Source organism: Papaver somniferum, unplaced genomic scaffold, assembly GCF_003573695.1.
Source record: "Papaver somniferum cultivar HN1 unplaced genomic scaffold, ASM357369v1 unplaced-scaffold_29, whole genome shotgun sequence".
NCBI lineage: Eukaryota > Viridiplantae > Streptophyta > Magnoliopsida > Ranunculales > Papaveraceae > Papaver > Papaver somniferum.
In genome coordinates this window covers 2,044,836-2,065,314 of record NW_020639929.1, presented here as the reverse complement: position 1 = coordinate 2,065,314, position 20,479 = coordinate 2,044,836, and the positions used below count along the sequence as shown (strand labels likewise).

At 33.9% G+C, this 20,479-nt stretch overlaps 2 protein-coding genes across 5 annotated transcripts; one reads left to right on the top strand and one right to left on the bottom strand.

Moving 5' to 3' along the window:
* Nucleotides 1-12,578: 12,578 nt before the first annotated feature.
* Nucleotides 12,579-16,268, top strand: LOC113341460 (thioredoxin-related transmembrane protein 2-like). 2 transcript variants are annotated; one of them, XM_026586336.1, is made up of 10 exons: nucleotides 12,579-12,755; nucleotides 12,873-12,917; nucleotides 12,999-13,055; nucleotides 13,145-13,214; nucleotides 13,613-13,654; nucleotides 14,422-14,495; nucleotides 14,594-14,664; nucleotides 15,256-15,341; nucleotides 15,427-15,536; nucleotides 15,842-16,268. In XM_026586336.1, the coding sequence occupies exons 1-10, from the start codon at nucleotides 12,597-12,599 to the stop codon at nucleotides 15,902-15,904; spliced, it is 777 nt and encodes a 258-aa protein (XP_026442121.1). In that variant the 5' UTR covers nucleotides 12,579-12,596; the 3' UTR covers nucleotides 15,905-16,268. The 2 variants fall into 2 exon arrangements, with proteins under 2 accessions (XP_026442121.1, XP_026442122.1); XM_026586337.1 differs by lacking the exon at nucleotides 15,427-15,536.
* A 487-nt stretch (nucleotides 16,269-16,755) lies between these two features.
* LOC113341448 (protein transport protein SEC13 homolog B-like) lies at nucleotides 16,756-18,620 on the bottom strand. Of its 3 annotated transcripts, none has more exons than XM_026586328.1 (3): nucleotides 18,490-18,586; nucleotides 18,035-18,097; nucleotides 16,756-17,897 (listed from the first exon to the last, which is right to left on the bottom strand). In XM_026586328.1, the coding sequence occupies exon 3, from the start codon at nucleotides 17,873-17,875 to the stop codon at nucleotides 16,967-16,969; it is 909 nt and encodes a 302-aa protein (XP_026442113.1). In that variant the 5' UTR covers nucleotides 17,876-17,897; nucleotides 18,035-18,097; nucleotides 18,490-18,586; the 3' UTR covers nucleotides 16,756-16,966. The 3 variants fall into 3 exon arrangements, with proteins under 3 accessions (XP_026442113.1, XP_026442112.1, XP_026442111.1); XM_026586327.1 differs by having other exon boundaries at nucleotides 18,031-18,097; nucleotides 18,490-18,585; XM_026586326.1 differs by lacking the exon at nucleotides 18,035-18,097 and having other exon boundaries at nucleotides 18,490-18,620.
* Between the last annotated feature and the right edge of the window lie 1,859 nt (nucleotides 18,621-20,479).

Sequence of the window (20,479 nt, the reverse complement as noted above, 5' to 3'; positions counted from 1 at the left end):
GTGTTTTGTCCGACTTTTTCTAAAGTGCCGCATAAATTCACACTGGACCCACCATTTTTTTACCGGGAATGTTTGACTTATTGTTTTAACTCTTGGGACCACACTTTTTTTCTATATAAGAAAAGAAGCGAACCTCAAGCATTACAACTGGGACATGCTTTTACAAGATTGATTTTTAAGATTATTAGAACGCTTTTTGGTCGAACTCGCAAGCGTTGCTATCTCAAGCTTGTTTGTCAAAATTATAGGTTTTGATTTCTAGTCTACTTATAGCTATGTCTCGGATTAGGATAGAATGTGTAGTTAAGCTTTAGACTTCACGGTGTTCATTGATTGAAGATGAAGAACTACTAAGGGGAGCTTGTGGAACTTCATCAACAAAAGGTATGTGGAGACTTGAACTCATCTACCACTCAGAAGTCTATTCTATTCTATCTCCTATTGAGACAAAAGTCGTATAGCTATATAGTCTTTATATTATACACATTTGATATTTCGAGCTGAGTTTAACTCGCTTTTATCTTTCTCAAAATATGTGTTGGTAAGCTTTTTGTTGTAACCACGTTCATCATTATTCTTGACGAAAGTCAAAAGATGATCATGTTAGAATAACCTGGTAATATCTTACATGATTTGTACGAGACAGTCATTTGATGTAGGCTAGGAATGTTTCGTATTGATCATTCGATCACTTGAAAATTGCTTATAAGCTAATAGTTTGTGTGAGACAGTTTGTCGTCTTCTAAAAATGTTTCAATGATTGAAATGGGAGTTAAGAGCTAAAAATCATGTCTGATTACATTACGGTTTGTGTACTTAGTGTACGAACTTTGTTGACGGAATTCAGGACCGAAAGTTTGCATACCGTTCGCAAACATATTCAACTGTTTAAGTCAAGGTACTTAAGTTTGAATACACGTTCGCAAACTGATTTAACTTTTGAAGTCCAGGAACCAAGTTTGCTTACTCGTTCGCAAACGGTTTTAACTGAATTCGGTCCGGAGCTACAGTTTGCATACCCGTTTGCAAACTATCGGCTTGTGATGAATTTCCAGAACTTAAGTTCGCGTACTCGTTTCCAAACTTAAGTGGTTCAATTTCTTAAAATGTTCATGAACTGATTTCATACTCATGAAAAAATATATTTATAAATTAAGGAATGCCATCTTTGCAAACTGTGGCTAAAATGTTCATGAACTGATTCTTTTGAATCAATATGATTTTTCTTCAATTGTATCTTGTATACTTCTATGAGAATATAAAAAATTGAACAACTGTATGAGTAACACAATTAGATTCATTTGTTTATCTATTGATCTAGAAGTGTTAAAATGAACAAGGTTAAGAGAAAAATGTTCATATGGCTAACTTCGGTTAACTGTTATTGAGCCAACTAAATATACACGTTTAGGTACGGTTATCCATATCTAAATGAAAGTATATTTCGTTTGTGTGTAACAAGCTAAAGACCATCTAACGGCGGAAAGATATTAGCTTGAATCTTAAATCAGGTTTCATCTAGCTGTGGTTATTGAATGTTTTTTTACCAAGGTAAAATTGATTGCAAACCCTGATTTGAAGACTACATAAGGGAGAACTTTAGCAACTGGGAAACTTAATCCCCACACCTCATGTGTGATACTAGTTGCGATTAGAGTCGATTCTCCTTTAACCTAGGTTTTTCCTAAAACCATTATAGGTTAACCAATTAAAGACTTCATTGGGATTCTGAAGCCAGACCCAACTATTTTCTCTGTAGCTGCGTGTTCTGATCTTACTTTGTTCTATCGTATTGATTACTATCTTCTGTAAGATTTGCTCGAGATTTATCTCCGATAGGTAAGATATAAAAAGTAATCACAAAGCTCTTCGTCTCATTCTTTGTGATTCCACAATAACTTGTTCTACTTCCACATAGTTAAGTTATTGTGAGGTGATTGATATTTCTAGGTTGTTCTTCGGGAATATAAGACCGGATTATCAATTGGTTCTTGTTCACCTTGATTTATCAAAAGACGGAACAAAAACTTCGTAGGTATTTCTGTGGGAGACAGATTTATCTATTTTAATAGATTTTTCTATGTGAAACAGATTTGTTTATCAAGTCTTCGACTTTGGTTAGTAACAACTCTTAGTTGTAGGTGAGATCAGCTAAGGGAATCAAGTGCATAGATTCCTGCTGGGATTCAGAGACGTAAGGAACGCGACTGTACCTTAATCAGTGTGAGATTGGTTAGGGCTCAACTATATTCCAGTCCGAAGTTAACTTATAGTACGCTAGATTATATAACATCTTAATACAGTTTGGTGTTCAAATCTGGACTAGGTTCCGGGGTTTTTCTGCATTTGCGGTTTCCTCGTTAACAAAACTTGTGATGTTTGTTTTATTTCTTTTCCGCATTATATTTTCTATATAATTGAAATGTCACATATTGCGCGTAGTTCAATCCAACCTTTAGTTGTTGATTGAAATTGATTGACGCTTGGATATTGGTCTTTGTTACCATCCAAGTTATTTCTCATATTGATCTGGCTCACAGATTCCTATCTGTTTGATTGCAGATTGATTTGAGAAATCGAGATATAACTCTTGGATATATTTTCCTTGATTGAGTCTGACTGTCTAGTTGATTCTCTTGGAATTATATTGGATTTAGTCCATACATATTGCCTAAACGAAATATTGGGTGTGGTTGTTAGACCCCCGCTTTTTCAAAGATTTCAACAGAGTTTAATCTAACACCATTAACATTTGGATCTCTCCACAGTCTGAGTATTCCATCGTTACAACCAACTGAACAGTATAAACATCCAGATAAAGGGTAAAATAGCCATGTTTGGTCTGTGATAATCAAACCCAAAGATCTAACATGACTGCACAAGACAGAGATCTTAGGATCAGCAATTGATCCTTCCACTTTTTAAGGTTTTTTACATGACAGTTAAATGGTAATGTTTGGCATATTGAAGGAAACACCAAACAATTTGACACCACTGCATTAGGCAAAAGTGTTAGGATCAGCAAATGATCCATCTATCAAGATTTTTAATAAAGCAACTAATGTAACACACCAAAACTAAAATAGAGTAACATATGGTAGCTAGCTCGACCTGTATCGTTCGAAAGAGGTTGGAATAAGTATGCACCTGCGTCTGAGTAGGAATCTAAAAATGTCTTAGTGATTTGAAACTTGATAACCATAATTTTTGCAAACGATAAAGTAGTTGTAAATGGGGATGATGATGATGCTTTTGCTGACGTGGTTGCTGATGTTGCTACGAACTTTGACATTTGTCAATCATTATCATTTAAACACAGTATAAGGAGATTTTCTTCCTGATAACAAGAAAAACCTACAACTCTTTGATGAAATTACAAAGAACAGAAAATAAGACCTAGCTATATGGAAATACAGAAATTAAACAAAATCAAAACACTCAAAACTAGAGAAAATTATTTCTAAAACTAAAAATAATGAAAACAGAGCTAATTAAAATCAAATAAATCTTAACCTAGAACTAACAGTTATACATAAACTAGCTAGAGGATGAGAAGTTATGGAGGATATTTTGTTCATACTACTATTTAATAAACTGTCACCGTAAATTCCTCTTCTTTTTCTTATTTAATTCTATCTTTTGCTAAATCTCCCACAAGAAAAGCATAAATTGCATTTGTATTTCCTTTATTTTAGCGTTAGTGTTTTTTTGAAGCAATTTTTATACCTTGGTGTTGTTTTCTCTTATATTTCACAAAGAAAACTCATAATACTTGGTAATAGCACAAAAAATCTATGATAAATCATGTTAGGTACGTATTTATGATTATGATTTAGAAAATGTATCATATGTTGAATTCTGAGTGCTGAATTAGTATATGTAAAATTAAAAAGGAAAGGGTACCAAGTACGCTACCATTTTTTTTCGTTCCGCAACCTGTATAGACAAAAGATAATACAATTGCAAATAGACCAACTTAATGATCATTGACTATATGTATATAGAGTTTATATCTCTATATCTTCTCAATCAAAAAGTCTAGACAATGGAGTCCGTGAATCTGAAAGTTAAGAAGAGTACTTCGATGATCTCAAAAATCAACATCCAATAAGATCAATCTAGTCGTATTCGATATATTTGGATTCGAATTATGCCAAGTATGAAACGTGTTATCTATCTTTCAAGATATGAATTCTATAAATAAACGAGTCTCGTAATTGATCTTAATTATATGGACGTATCTACTAGAATTAAATACGTACTATCTACTTGTCTAAATCATATTATAAAGATAAAAAATATAATGCGGAAAAGGAAAAACACAAGACACCAGAAGTTTTGTTAACAAGGAAACCACAACTTTAGGAAAAACCCAGGGATCTCGTTTAGATTTGAACACCAAACTACATTAATCCACTACAGACACTATCCTACTATCATACTTCGGTCTGGAATATAGTTGAGACTGAATTTACCCTCCAAGAAATTCAGTTACAGTCGTGCTCCTTACATCTCTTCAACCTCGTAAGGATCTATGAAATTAATTACCTTAACTGACGTCCTTTACAGCTTAAAAGTTTCTTCAACCGAAATGAAGACTTTTGGTATCAATATTCCTATGATACATAAGCCTATTTGATTTCCTTGTAGATCAAAGATCAAGGCTTGAAATATGTTTGCAATAGATAAGTTAGCAAACCTCACAAATCCGGAAATCTTACACTCAGATAACTGAGAATCCTGGATCCTAGACCACCTCTCAAGAACAACCGTGAAATAATTAATTGAGAATGGTTTTCAGATATCTATCTTGAGGAGTCACAAAATTTGAGACGGAGAGAACTTTGTGGTTTCCATCTATCTTGCCTAAAAGACATTACGAAAACCACGATAAAAGAAAAGAAATATAGTCGTACCTGGATTTAAGCATCCCCAAGTGAAGTCTTTCAGTCTTTTTCCTAATTATCTTTCTTTGAAAAAACCTATCTAGGTCAATAAAGGACGAATCTAGCAATCAATTAGGACACCATGTGTTAGGGATTGAATTTCCAAATTGAATGAACTTATTTATTTATATATATGTTCAAAACTTAGGGTTACTTACAATTCAAGCTAAGATAACTTGAGATTCAAGCAAACATTTTCCATGTTTAGATGAAACTCTAATATTTAAGATTTCGAGTAAGCATGTGAGAATTTTCTCTTGAAATCACATAGAAGAATATACACAGTGGCACGGGTACGTGAACCGTGTATAATGATAGTTCTTGGAAAATATATATGCCTTTCAAACTAATAGAAATATCGTGTTTATATAAACACTTAAGACTTTTAATCATGATGCACATGAACCAGGTATTTTAGTGATTAATGATGTCTTAGAGGTATGTATAAGAGTCATAGCAATGCTAAACATATTAAAAAGTAATTTTTTGAGCATATGCTAATATTTACTGGGGCCGTCGGTGAAACGGTTTGTGAACCGTTAGGCTGTTCATGAATCCATGGCACTACGGTTCGTGAGTTGCTATGTGACTCCTGAACTCATATGTCAACGGCCGGTGAACTGGGTTCTCCAACCGTTTGCCATTATTACCTATTTTATATCACTACAGTTCGTGAACTGGGTTATTGAACCGTATCATTCTGAACTTTAAGGTTTGCAAACTGGTTCTCCAACCATCATGTATTCCAGAAACTCATATATCTATGGCTTGCGAGATGGTTTTCCAACCTCACCTGAATCCAAATTATAGTTGTCCTGAAAACTCTCTTTGATGTTTGAACCCAAATGCCATAGATATAAATATCAACCGCTTGGGAAATTTTCAAATGATCCACAAACATTAGTTCTTGAACAATAAATTATATCGAACTAAGATTTCTTATGACCAATGAACATCCATTGCTTGAATCATATTTCGAGAAGTTTAACAAGACAAGCTTGATTCGAAGTTTCTTCTTTGCAATAAATATATTAAAAGTCATACGATATAGTCTCATATAAATAGAATGATAAAGCTTGCGAGTAAATAAAATGGTTTAGTTTTCACATACCTTGTTGATGAAGTTCTCCAAATGTCTTCATAGATCTTCAGTCTTCGAGGGTTATTCAGTGATGTCTGATACTCAACTGCCAACTTCAATACGTAGTCCGAGACTTGACAGTATACAATAGATCAACATATAGTTTTTTTCATCTAAAATTCAAAACAAGCTTGAGATAGCGGAACTTGAGTTCGACCGAGCAGTACTCTAACAAAAACACATTAAACAGGAATTTATGAATCCCCGCATTTGAACCGAATCGCGCATAACTGAATGTATATTTGATTGAATTTAATTTTCACCTAGACGATTAATGCACACATTTTTACCGATCCGCATTTTTTCGCTCACGAATTGCTATTTACGACTCAAATAACTTATGCATGGACGATTAAACTGAGGTTATTTTTTTCTGTAAGGTCTATAACATACATGTTAATTTGAAGTAGAAATAGTAGAATGTTATGTAAGAATACGAGATAAAAAAAGAGAATAAGAACTCTTATTCATTAGATATTAATGTAGTATAACATAGGTTTTACCCTCCGTTTACAGGTTATGAGGTAAACCTTATATACATATTAACGGGCCTCTCACATGGGCGTCCTCTAACCTTTTTTGGGCGTTGTGCGATGTAATATTCACTCTTTATTGATCATTTTGTCTAAGTCAATTGCCTCATTAAAAGCCTTCCAGGAAAACTCAAAGGGGAAAAACCCGAGCTTGTACAACGTAAAAGTTATACAAGATGAGTTTGCTGCGACTATTTTATAATGGGGAGAATGTAATGTAAAAGAGGTTCCTAAGCATCGATAGGAAACCCAACTCCAAGATCATTGGTCTCTTATTCCTGGTCTTCAAGTTGCATCTGTTGATATCCATTGGATTGTGACTTCTCTTACTCTTCAAGTTGCAACCTTCAACCCATCAACCGGAAATTCGACAACAAGAGTTCGAATATGTTTTCTCGTTAAAACCTTAACAAGAGAAAAAATCATTAGCACAAAATCCCGAGAAAGGGAAAAAAATACAACTCGATAAGTCCAAATATACGCTTTTACTAAATCAGAGTACATAGGTTCTGGAACGGGGGTACCAAGTACACCAATATTCTTTGCATGAAATTTAATCAAAGATTACACCACACAAGAAATTATCCTCGTTAACAAACAAGATTGTGATCAATCAGAAAGTCCTTTAGAAATATTTATTTAAGATTTATACAACAAAGAAAAACCTTAAATAATATTTTTACAAAATTATGATCAACGAGGAATCCTTAAAAATATTTATGAAAGACTTAGAACAATTCATGACGTAAAGATTATAATCAACAAGGATTAATATATATCGAATTACTTGTACTTTTTTAAGTATAACAAACACTGTATAATAAAAGTAAAGAAAGACAAGGAAATTTTGTTAACGAGAAAAACTGAAAAACAAAAAAAAAACTGTAGGCCCTAATCCAGTTTGAATACATACTATATTAAGCCCTACAAACGCTAGATTATTATAACACTTCGGTCTGAAATGTAGTTGAGGCAGAATAAACCTCCAAGCTACTCTGGTGCAGTTGTGTACCTATACCTATTGATTCTTGCAAGAACCTATACCCACTTTATTCCCCTGGTGATGTCTTTTACAACCATAGGAGTTGGTCAACAGTCCGTCGTGGAGATGAAAGGTACCCAGCCTCCAATAGGACGCCTGGTAATTTTCTTTCTGATTCAAGATCCGGGATGTATAAATCGATTCCATGAATTTAAAAGAATCAAAATCTCAAGGCTAGGGTTTATTCTCTTCAAAACTTATAAAGATAGTTAATCTAGCTATCTCACAAGAAATCAATTTAAGATCAAGATTTATACGAGTTCTTGTGATATCTTCAAATCAGGAAAGATAAACGTCTAAGCAATCATGATTGAAGTTCTATCAAATCTGATTTGATGAGTAATTATTGAATAGTACTACAACATAAGAGAAGTACCTTTAGAATATGCAAGAATAGTTGATCAAATCTAAATGAAGATTTTAAGGTAATCTTAACCTAATATAGATTGTAGGGAATTGTATTATACCCTGATGCTCCCTTGACATCAATCTTTTGTAGCAGATGCATGAGTTATGTACTGTATATAACTTGTTTGAAGCTAATGATAACTGTTGGACTTGGAAACGATGCATAGACTTATGCCATTGATTGTTTTAAGATAAATGGTTAAACCCACTCCTGCTTACTTAATACTCATAATGTTCTAAGTTACTTTAGGCACAAGTAAATTTTTTACATAGTTGTAGATTTATGGTGATAAAGTACGTTACTCGCAATAGAATGGTTATAACAATAAACAACTTGTAAGTCTACAAAAAGTTTTCCTTATTGTAGTATAAAGAAAAATGATACATACATATATTTGATCTCACCAGATTGATCTTATGGTTCTTGAACTAATCAATCAAGTTACAAAACAAGAACAACCAAAAACCTTTATAGTTCACAAACTAACAAACATGGTTCGCTAACTAAGATTTATGGAATCAACGGTTCTCATCTTGGAATACATGGTTCACGAACTGCTACAATTTGTGTTCAACGGCAAAACTTCTAAATTTATACAGTTGGCAAACTGAAAAATTTGGTTTAGGAACTCTAGTGCATACGAAGTTCAGTAACATCTAAGAATTTCACTGTTGGTAAACTAAATTTGTAACTAAAAATTTTAGGTACTTATTGTATAAATATAGTTTTGAACAAGTTATTCTCAACCTCGTATACGATAAGTAGTTTGAACATACATTGCTTGAGTTTAAGTTTCAAGATTAATCAAGTACAAGCTTAAACTCGAAACTTCGTATTTGTTACTCAAGTCTCACGACATTGTCTCGAATGATAGATAGGTAGAAAATAATGAGTTAAACATGATAGTCAATCTTTACATACCATTGTTAAAAGTTCTTGTTGAGATCTTCGTTGTCTTTAGTTTTCATATCCAAGGATATTCGGTGATTTATGAAAATCAACTACCTAAATCTAATTTTAATCCAAGACTTTCTTTAGTACAATTAAATCAAGAAATAGTTTATGTCATCCAACATTGATAACAGTCTTTGATAATTGTAGGTTCAATCGAGCGGCGCTCTATATACTTGATAAGATAAAAGCTAGGTTAGTTTTCAAATGTATTTATGAACAGTTTGAAATTGATTATGCTGAAACCTTAATTTAGTCAGATTGCTAAGACAAAAATAATTAAATTGATTATATCGCTGTATGTTGACTATGATTAGAAGATTTCTCATCATGATATTGCGAAATACTATCTTCATCGAGATTTTAATGAAGTGGTTTATATAGCACATTCATCTGGTTTTCAGGATTCAGCCCATCGTTCTTAGGTGTGTTAATTGCACATGTTCATCTATGGACTAAAGCACCAAGAACATGGTATTCTACAACGGTAGATATGTTATTGTCTCTTGGTTTTGTAACTTCTTTAGAAGATACATCCTTGTTTATTCAGAAGATTGATAAGAGACTAACTATCATGTTGGTGTATTGAGAATGCATTTTCATATTTAGGATCTTGGGCCTTTGCATTATTTTCTTAGTATGGAGTCAAGACTTTAACTACTGGTCTTTTTCTTTTTACTTAAGAAAACTGAAATAGTTGGTGCAACGCGTCATGCTTTTCTTGCTGCTAGTCATACTTAGCTCACTCATGATAATCTTCTACTTCACAATCTAATTGAGTTCGAATCTCTTCTGAGGGATTTGTATAATTTAACACGGACTATACCAAAGATCTCATTTTTTATTAGTAAGGCATGCCAGCATATGTCCAGGCCTACTACCATTTATCTCATAACATCTAAAAGGATTCTGAGATATCTTAAGGGCACAATTTATCATGGATTGTGTTTCACCAATGGTCCTCTAGTTCTACTTCCGCAAATGCTGATTGAGTGTTGATATCAGTCATAACAAGTCTACCGGTGGTTTCTGCATCTATTTTGGTTATAAACCAAATTCTTAGTCTGTCAAGAAATATGTTATTGTCTCTAGATCATCCACTTAATATGAGTATAAAGATTTAACAATTGTTGTAGCTGAAATAATTTGCATAATATTATTATGTATTTCTTATTCTTATCATCCTCATTGAATTATGACAACATCAGTTCTCTTGGTTTGGCTTCTAATCCACTGATATACAATAGAATGAAGAGGTTAACAATTAATTTTCATTATGAATCTTGTTAAGAAGAAATCATTGGATGTGCGTTTATATTTTTAATGATGATCAAATTTCAAATATTTTTACCAAGGGGTTTAATGGGTCAAGATTTAATTTTTTTAAAGTCCAAGTTCAAGGTCTCCGATTCAGATTCCTTGCTCTTGGGGCAATGACATAACTTGTGATGATATTTCTTGTAATAAGTTGTGTTAGCCATCCTTTAGCTTGTCTGTTATTTCTGTTGAGTCATGTGAGGCCCATCTATATATAAATCAAGGAAATACCAGTTGGTCCTAAGAATAATATATTAGAGAGAGTCTAGTCCAATTGACCTAGTCAATTGTCTGTTTGGTCCTATTTGGTAATATAAATTATAGTTTGGTCCTAAAAATTATAGTTTGGTCCTAGGGTGATGTCATGGATGATGTAAATGTCATCTTGTAGTGGCAGAAATACCCTTTTGGGACCATTACATCATCCATGACGTCACCATATGATATATATAGTCAATTATCAAGAGAGAAGATATTATTTTCAGATTTATTTTCTCTCACCTCCATATTTTCAGATCTACTTTCTCTCTCCTCTTTTTTCTTCTCCTGCTGCTGCATAAACAATGAAGATTGTGTGAGTTCTAAGGTTTTGATTTTGCAGAGATGACGAATACGATTTGCAGAGATGATAAACGTCATGAGTATATCAAGATGATGAACAAGACGACGATTTTTTGACAAAGATTTTGTGTTTTCTCCATGTTTTGATGCTGTTTGTGGTTGAAGATGATGATGAACACGATGAAGATGATGAAAACGATGAAGATTTATGTTCTTCTTCGTCACTGCTGCTACCACTGTTGAAGATGATGAATTTGATGAAGTTCATTCTTGAAATGAACTCTGTTTTTCTCCCTGTTTTGATGCTGTTGTGGTTGAAGATGATGATGAACACGATGAAGATGATGAAAACGACGAAGATTTATGTTCTTCTTCATCACTGCTGCTGAAACTGTTGAAGATGATGAATTTGATGAACTTCATTCTGGAAATGAACTCTATTTTCTTTAGAAGATGATGATGCAAACGAATGAAGATGATGAATATCTTGTTATTGACGATGATAAAGATGATGATGATTTTGATTTTGATGTTGAAGATCTTGATTTTGTTGTTGAAGATCTTTGAAACTGATGTATGCTGCTCGTGTTAAAGATGAATTTCCGCTGCTGTTGAAGACGATGATGTTTTGCTGCTGCTGTTGAAGACGAAGAAGAAGATGAAGTTGATGATGTTGGAGTTCATTTTTACGAATGAACTCTATTTTTATCAGGAATTCATTTCTGGAATGAACTCTGGTTTATGTAGGTTTTTATCAGCAGTTCATTCTGATGAATGAACTCTGATTTGTATAGGTTTTTATCAGGAGTTCATTTCTGGAATGAACTCTGGTTTATATGGGTTTTTATCAGGAGTTCATTTCTGGAATGAACTCTGTTTTTTTAGGTTTTTATATGGAACTCTGTTTTTTTAGTTTTTATGGATTTCATTTCTGGAATGAACTCTGTTTTTTTATGTTTTTATATGGAGTTCATTTCTTGAATGAACTCTGTTTTTTTTAGGTTTTTATATGGAGTTCATTTTGGAATGAACTCTGTTTTTTTAGGTTTTTATATGGAGTTCATTTCTGGAATGAACTCTGTTTTGTTAGCTTTTTATATGGAGTTCATTTCTGGAATGAACTCTGTTTTTTTAGGTGATTTCTGAAAAAATAAGTAGAAATTAACTGGAGTTCATTTTGAAGAATGAACTGCTACAAAAAAAAACATGAAAGGGTATTTTTGTCAAATTAAATATTTTTAAATAATTATGGACCAAACAGTAAAGGCGTTTGACCAAAGGACTAAACAGACATGGACCCACCTAAAAAAGGACCAAACCATATTTTTCCTTATATAAATCTTGTATCCTCCATGTAATGCAAATCGGGTTCAATAATGAAGCACAAGCTGATAATTATATTATAAAAGATTACGAAGCATTGCCATGTTGGTTGGATTAATACTTTCCAAAGTTTCATATAGGTGAAGCAAATTTTTTTGGTAACATGTTCGTGTAAAGCTCTACAATTCTACGAACAATGAGGGCATTTCAAGATACAAAACTCGTAACATCTATTTGGGGCCTGGGCCTATTGGACCTTTTACCACACACTATTACACTCGACTAGTTTGTAAAACGTTAAAACGGTTAAAAACAACGTTATTATGAACAGACTAAACAAAGTATCACACTCGGAAAAAGATCTGTAAACAAAATGAAGGAGCAGAAGAGCGCTTGGTATCAATGGATGAATTTAGTGATATCAGAACCATATTATGTTTATCACTTCATTATATTCTTTTCATACTTGATTGTTCGTACCTCTGCAATTCAAATCTTCTCATCTGATTTCTCCTACCTTCTTCTTCGTAGGGTATTAATCTTTAGAACTCAGATTTTGATAGTATTGTGTTTTTGAAAAATCTAAGATATGGGTTTTGGTTTTGATTGATTTTCTAACGCGGGTTTTGATTTGTTTATTTTTTGGAAGGAAATTCAAGCAGTTTTGGCTTTGTTAATGTTGGTTACAGTCAAGGTATGTTGACTTTATAGAATTTCAGATTCGTGTGTTTGTAGAATGGTTTGCTGAATCTTACATTGTTTATTTGTTTTGTAGTTGGTGAAAGAGGAATCTTGGGAGGGATTTATTTCTGATGTTTTGTTTTTCTCAAAGGTACGCATTTTGATTGATAATCCAGTGATTTTTGGTCTAGTTTGTAAGGTTAAATTCAGTCAATTTCATTGTTTTTATTTGTTTTGCAGGGATTTCTAATTGTAGTTTCTATGCTCATTGATATACAATTGGCTCTCTGCTACATGGTTGTGTTCTTCGGTACGTATTCTTATTGGCATTTGTTGCATTACATTCGCAATCAATTACACAGTTGTGTGGTTGTATTTAAGTAATTCTAGTATCAAATTTGCTAGGAAACTAGCTGCTTGTAGCTAGTTGCTAGCGATCTGATTTGAATGGTAATGCGCCCACCATCCACATGCTATAAGTCCTCAGTATGGATAACTGGTTGTGAATGCTAGGTCCGAGACTCCAGGATTCGCTGTGTAAAAAGGGCCGAGTGACTAGTTAGCAAGTAACTAGTTTTCTATCATTTTCATACTTGTAGACACTGAATCCCATTTTCACTCCTATCATGTGTTGTTGCTGTCGTCGTTTCTCCACTGCTTTTCATCATTCCATTCTAAACTTTGCTTAACTGTATTTTCATATTGCAGTGGTGTTCACTTTAACTCAAGAACCACCCTACTCTGAACTAGGTACGAACTGAACTTAAGTATTTTCTATTTATCGTTCATGTTAAAAAAAAAATCAGTCTAATGTCGTCTCCTAACACTCCTTTTGTATTAGCAAGTTTTTAGTGCTTTGGTTGTCTTTGACTAAATTAGTGACAACTAACACCTTAATATCAAGAATTAACCGTTAATAAATTTCAGCATTGATATGAAGATACCTTTATAGGTCCGATTATACATTCTGGTTAGTTGAATAACAGAGCTGTTAGTTCTCCTGGCCTGTAAGATATTCATTTCGAGAACAACATTTTTTTTTCCATCTTAAAATAGAAAGTCCACTTACGTTGCCACATTATAGCATACCATTGCCTTGAATCAATTTTGAATTTCTAAGCTTTTTCTTGTACTCTAGAAATAGCCACTAATATAAATTCTACAGTGCCGACTTGTCTATTTTATCACACCTCATTTTAGATCATTTCCTCTACACATATTTTACTTGAGACTAGGATGTCCCTTTGTGGTCATTGGTGAAAGGATTAAGGAGTACGTGCAGATATGTTTCCGTCCTTTTGGATATTGTGAAGGTTATTGAAAAATCAAACTGAAGTGATTTGGTGAGAAAGTTTGAGGGGGGTATCTCCAAAAAGAAATATCTTGAATTCGTATCTACATATCCCTGCAAGGGCTTCATGTCTAATAGCTTGTTGTTATGTACATCTTGTTGGTTACTTCAGAAAGTGATGCATATGATAAGATAATTCAATTTCACGTTCTGATTGACTTTCTAGGTCATGCAACTAGGTTAACGCCATTGCAGTTGGAAGTCATATTGACTGAAGGAAGCGCGTCAAGATTCTGGTTGGGACATGCCTTATGAGTTTGGTAGTAAGACCCATCGTCAGAAAATTTGATTTCAGAATCTTCAAAGTGTGATTTCCCAAAAATAACTGTGTTTGGCAGGTTGAATTTCGAGCTTTGACTTCGTCCAATTGTATACGAACAAGTCGTTTTGTTTCTGATCTCTCAATTACGTAAGATCTACCACTCTATTTCAATTTAACCTCCTCTCAATTCACATAGTTCCTGTGTTACAACGATACGCCTAAAAAAAGTAATCAGCCGTATCGATACGTATTTACACGGATACGCGTACTAATACTCCCAATACTTCAAGATACAACTCAGTTAGAAAACTTTGACTAAATATTAGAAAATTTAGATATTTTACTAGATTCTATTAGAAGTTTTAACTATAGTGACAAAATATTAGTTCCGAATCTGTCCACTGATCTTGCTCTAGACTTTCTTCCTTCTTATCCAGACTTTTTCTTTCTTCAGTGAGGTTAATCATACAGATTATATTTTAATAATGCAAACACATGTATGTATTTTGTTAAGTTTCTATCTTATACATAATATACTTATTTTAGACTACTGATCAATATTGAGTATGCCGTATCGCTGTATTTTAGTTTTTCAAGTTGGTGTATCATAGTAGCGTATTGGTATCTTGTATCCGATACCTTATCCGTATCGTTGCAACACAGCTTAGTTCTAATATAACATACTTTCTTTCGCTGTCATGTTTTCTGCTTTAAATCGTACTTCTGTTGTCTGAGCAGATACTCAACTAAGAATTTATCTTTCGGCATAGTGGATCTGGGGCTATTTCCCAATGCTGCTGAAAAATATGGAATATCAATGGGGGGTAATGATTGATGCAACTTGTTATTCTGCCCTGTCTGTTCATTGTTGTAAATTATTTTCTGATTGTATGTAAACCCTTCTCATAGCAAGCATTGGCCAACTGCCTGCATACATATTGTTTGATAACGGAGTGGAGGTAAAACGTTTTCCTGAGGTAGATTTTGAAGTAAGAACTTTCCAAAAACGACTCAGTAAGGTGAATCTCCTTTCTATATAGCTCATGCAACAAATTGTTTAAAGTTACTACTGTTTTACTCAATTTTAAGTTTTGATGTCGTATACCACTAGCTTATTGTTAAGCATATGACTAAAGTAAGGAGTTGAGTTTGGTGATATCAGTTACTTTTTTGAAGTGATGTTCTTGTCTGTTCTTGTACAAATCTGATACCTGTACTCGTGGTTTATCTGATAGAATCTAATCTGAGGATGCAACCGATGTAGTTGGAAACTTGGGATGAGGTATCTGGTTGACTGATTTTTGGTTATTTTTTCTGATTGCAGAAATTCCTGTGCCGTCATTTTGAGCTTGATCGGCATCTTATCGAATATGTACACGTTAAATAGCTATACGACTATCATTTACAGAGGGAGAGACTGATAAAGAGGGAGGACTCAGTGAACTGCTGCAGGAACAGGAATTTTACGAACGTATTTTGAAATTGGTCCCCAAGTATTGTCTTCCGATAATGGTGAAATCACAGCAAGCCGTTATTTGGCAGATGGATGAACTGTGAAATTGTCATTCATTCATGTTCTTATAGAGAAGTTATTGAGGCATGATTTTTGTTGGAGTTTGTATCTTAAACTAGATAGTCTATTAGATTGCATCAATATCACCACTGAATCGATGATTGATTCATATTTGTGTACATTGTTTCCTGGCAAATGTTCTGCCCGAGTCTTACAACCTCCAGGGATCATGTCAAAGTAAAATGGATATAAGAATTAAATTTCAAACCTGTAGTCTTTTGTAGAGATCATGCCAAGTAAAGGGGAATAAAAGACTAAAGAATTGAGTACTGTTTTAGCTAACAGGTACTAATTGAAAAGCTCAACATGGGTTAACTTTACAACTTCAAATCGAACCAACAAAAACATAGCACATCTACCCAGTAACCCAGGGCTGTTAAAAACTGCATTGCTAGTTGCAACCCTGCTCAATGCAAGATTATTGGCTTAATCCACTTCTGCTGTTACTGATTTACTATTTTTTTTTCAGTCAAGCTGCAAGTTACAAACCATAAAAAGGTTATCAAATTTTTCCAAGCAATTTAAAAATCACTTCTCAAACCTCCTCTACAACCAGAATCGAGAAGAAAGAGGAAGTGTATTCATCAGAACAGTGTTTGTGTCAAGTTGTCAGTGATAAACACTGCCATGGTTCAAACTCAGATAACAGAAGTGTTGCATTTGAATGAAAAAGAAAGCAATTAGTTCATCAACTTCAATTCTATAAAACCCTTGAAATCTTGGAGTTTCAAATTGAACATCACTATTCGGAAATGTATAATCACTGGAGAAAAATAACAAGAATAGAAGTTCTACAAAAGGGTAAGAGGAAGAAAGACACAAAAAACAGCCCAAGACGATATATAATAAGCTACCAATGAAAATTTAGAACGTGAATTACTGGGGCTGTACTGTTGTCACCTGCTGCCATTCTCCGTCCACTGCTTCTTTCCACAGGGTAACATTGTTGTTACCATCAGCCACAGCCAAAATATCACCAGTAAGAGACCACGAAACCCTCCATACAGGAGTATTAAAATCCTGCAACACTTTACCTTCCCACTGGTCTCCTTCCTTTGCAACAGTCCATATAATAACAGTTCCATCCTGTGAACAACTTGCAATAGTTGATTTTGGAAGTCCTAGATTTGGTGCCCAAGACACATCCCTCACCCAATCCCTGTGCATCTGAAGAGCCGGGAAGCAATCCATCTTCCATGTTCCATTGTAAAGTTTCCAGACCTTCACAGTATTATCACAACCACCAGAAACAAGCTTCTGAACAGGATCAAGAGCAGCAGATCCCACTAGAGCTCCAGGAGCTGTCGCTGGAGCCCAAGAAACTGAAGTTACGCCCACAGGGTGTGCTTGATCAATCTTAGTCGTCTCCCAACCACCATCATTCCTAGCAGAAAAAACCGAGATATTTCCATCCGAAGACCCACAAGCCAAACAAAGACCAAGTTCATGAGGAGCCCAAGCGATTGAATTCACAGAAGATTTATGGTCACTAAAAACATGAGCTTGACTCCATTCATTCTGGTTACCTTCTTTCCAAATAATCACTTTTCCATCATAAGAACAAGACGCTAAAAGAGAACCAAATTTAGGATGTGCCCACGCAACCTGCCATACAGGACCTTGGTGACCAGTCAAAGTAGCAAGAGGCTGCGAAGCATTATTACTGACACCAATTATCTTAATAGTAGTATCAGACGATGCAGTAGCTATGCGCTTCCCATAGTAATCCATAACCACATCGTGAACAGTGTCCTGATGTCCTGATTCAATTTTCTGAGACGGCATTTTCCTTTTCACCTATATATATCTAGAAACAAATAACAAAAACTCAGTTCTTTCTTTCCTGAACACACATACACACAACACAAAACACCTTAAACAACAAATATCAAAAAATTGTAGCTTAATCTAGATAACAACAAATGGTTTCGCTATTTCACCTACGCAATTCTGTCCAGACACTCGAATTTATCCCTTCACAAATCAGTTCAAGCTCAAATCTGAAACCTAATCCAGAAATTCAAAATTACAATCCGAAAATAGGCTAACATTCAATCTTAAGCTTCAAAACTGAACTTCCCCAATCCAGATTTACTGAAGAAACTATGTCTATTCGTGACTTAATAACTAGAAAGGTCGATTTCAAAGACCTTAAAACTAGATCAAAACATACCAAAATCCCACAATTATAACAGAAACCCAAGTTTTTTTTAACACATATTCTATTAACCAGACATAATTACAGAGAAATATCACATGGAAAGGAAACCCTAAACTAGATCAAAACAGACCCAAAAAATGCCCTAATTTTAAGAGTCTAAGATCCAAGATCTGATTCACATACGTAATGAGCTGAACAATAGATCAAGATGGAAAAATTGAAATTCGAAATTTCTTACCTGGATTTGAAATTTCACTGGAAATCTTATACGAAACTCCAGAGACCAAATTCGAAGAAGAAGAAGAAACTTAAAAAAGAGTAATACCGATCAGAAAGAGAGAGTTGCGGTTTTATTATACTTTACTTTTTTAATTGCTGCTAAATACCTTTGGGCTTGTTTGACTATTATAAGGCCCATAACAATTCTGGATTATCAATGAGAAATAAAGCTACCGTAAATCGGAAATTACTGAACGGTTGAAATTGAAACCGGTGATGAGGTTACATGTCAATGGTTCGATATCAATGGTTGAAAATGGAACCGGTTACGGGGTTACATGTCACACGTTCATTATCAATGGTTGGAACCGGTTACAAGCGGCTGTCAATGAGTACCGTTGTTCCAAAACCGAAACCGAATCCGATGGAGTTCAGGTTCGGTTTCGGGTCCTTAGATTGGACCTATTAGCAATTTAGGTCCCGATAGGCATCACCCGAATGAACATAAATTTTAACGGGTCCAAAAAGGTTTTGGTCCGTCGAATACCCAGTAATACGCTATTTCATTTTAGCAAATTCTAAGTTTATTTGGTAGTCTTGGGTTTGAATTTTTTTCATTTTTTATAATGAATTTTTGTAAAAATAATTTCATTCAAATCAAAAAGTGAAAAATGTTGTAGGGCTTTGAGCCAATGTATGTGCGTCCCATATAGATATAAACGGGGTTTATCTCATAACATATATATATATATATATATATATATATATATAGAACCTTAAACCAAGTAACTCATCTAGAACCAAGAAGAGTTTGTCTTTTTCTGTTCTTCCATATTATGTTTCTACTTCAACACGTTATCAACACGACTCTATCAACTGTGTAATTTTTTATATTATTCCATTCGATATCAACTATGCAATTTATTTATTATTCCATTTGATACCGATGACTGATTACTTCTTGAAGATTAGCCTGGTTTTGATCTTATTTTTTTCATATTATTGATGTGTTACCAGGTATTCCCCCTTAACAAAAGAATTTCATTTTTATAGTATATATATTAGGGTTCCACGAATATATGACTATCAAACATAGAGATTTAACCGTTAGATGTTCATGAAATTTTAATATGATCAATCTAATTAGGTATTAATTAATACTTTCAAATTTCAATCAAATCGGAATATGATGCGATCTCCAAAACCTGATTTTAATGGAACTGTCTACGTTCAGAAAACCCTAATTTATAACAGGGTCGAAAAGCCTAAGGGCCTGTTTGGTACCATTTTCAAAAAAAATAAATTCAAAAATAGATTCTATTGTTTTTAAAACAGGCCCCTTTTCATTGTTTTCCTTTTCTAAAAATTGTTCGGTATGACTGTATTCAAATATAGTTTCTGATGATCAATTTTCAACAAAGTATCACTAGCTAGTCAATACTCTACCAAGTTTCTGATGCACAAATGTGAACCACCTTCATAAATTCACCAAACAAAATTTGTAAAGACGTGCAAAGAAAACAGTAAGAAGTCATTTTTCTTCTTCTTGTAGGGATTTTATCGAATAGGTTATTGGCATCGGTGAAGAAATGCCATTTTACTGTTGCCTTTTACCGCTTATGTTGCTTCATTTCCACCTGCACAATCGTATTGGGTACTCCAAACATTTCCAATCATATGTAAAATCTAACACATTAAAAAACACAACCATATTAATCATGGTAGCATCAGCAAAATCTCACATCTTGGTTGTTTTCCCGGCTGAACTAAAACTCAATTCAAGACCCAAACACCAGCAATATTGTTCCCCAACGTAGTATTGAAAAACGGTAGATGATGCCCAAAAATCCATCCAACCGTCACACCTGATCTATCCTATCTATTAACTAATAGTCTTCGGGAAATCCTTTGGTTTTACTCTGTTCGTTTTAGAAGAAAAAAATGAAAACAAAGAAAATGATAAATAGTCTTTTTCATTTTTTCTGTTTTCCAAAACAAAAAACAGGTGA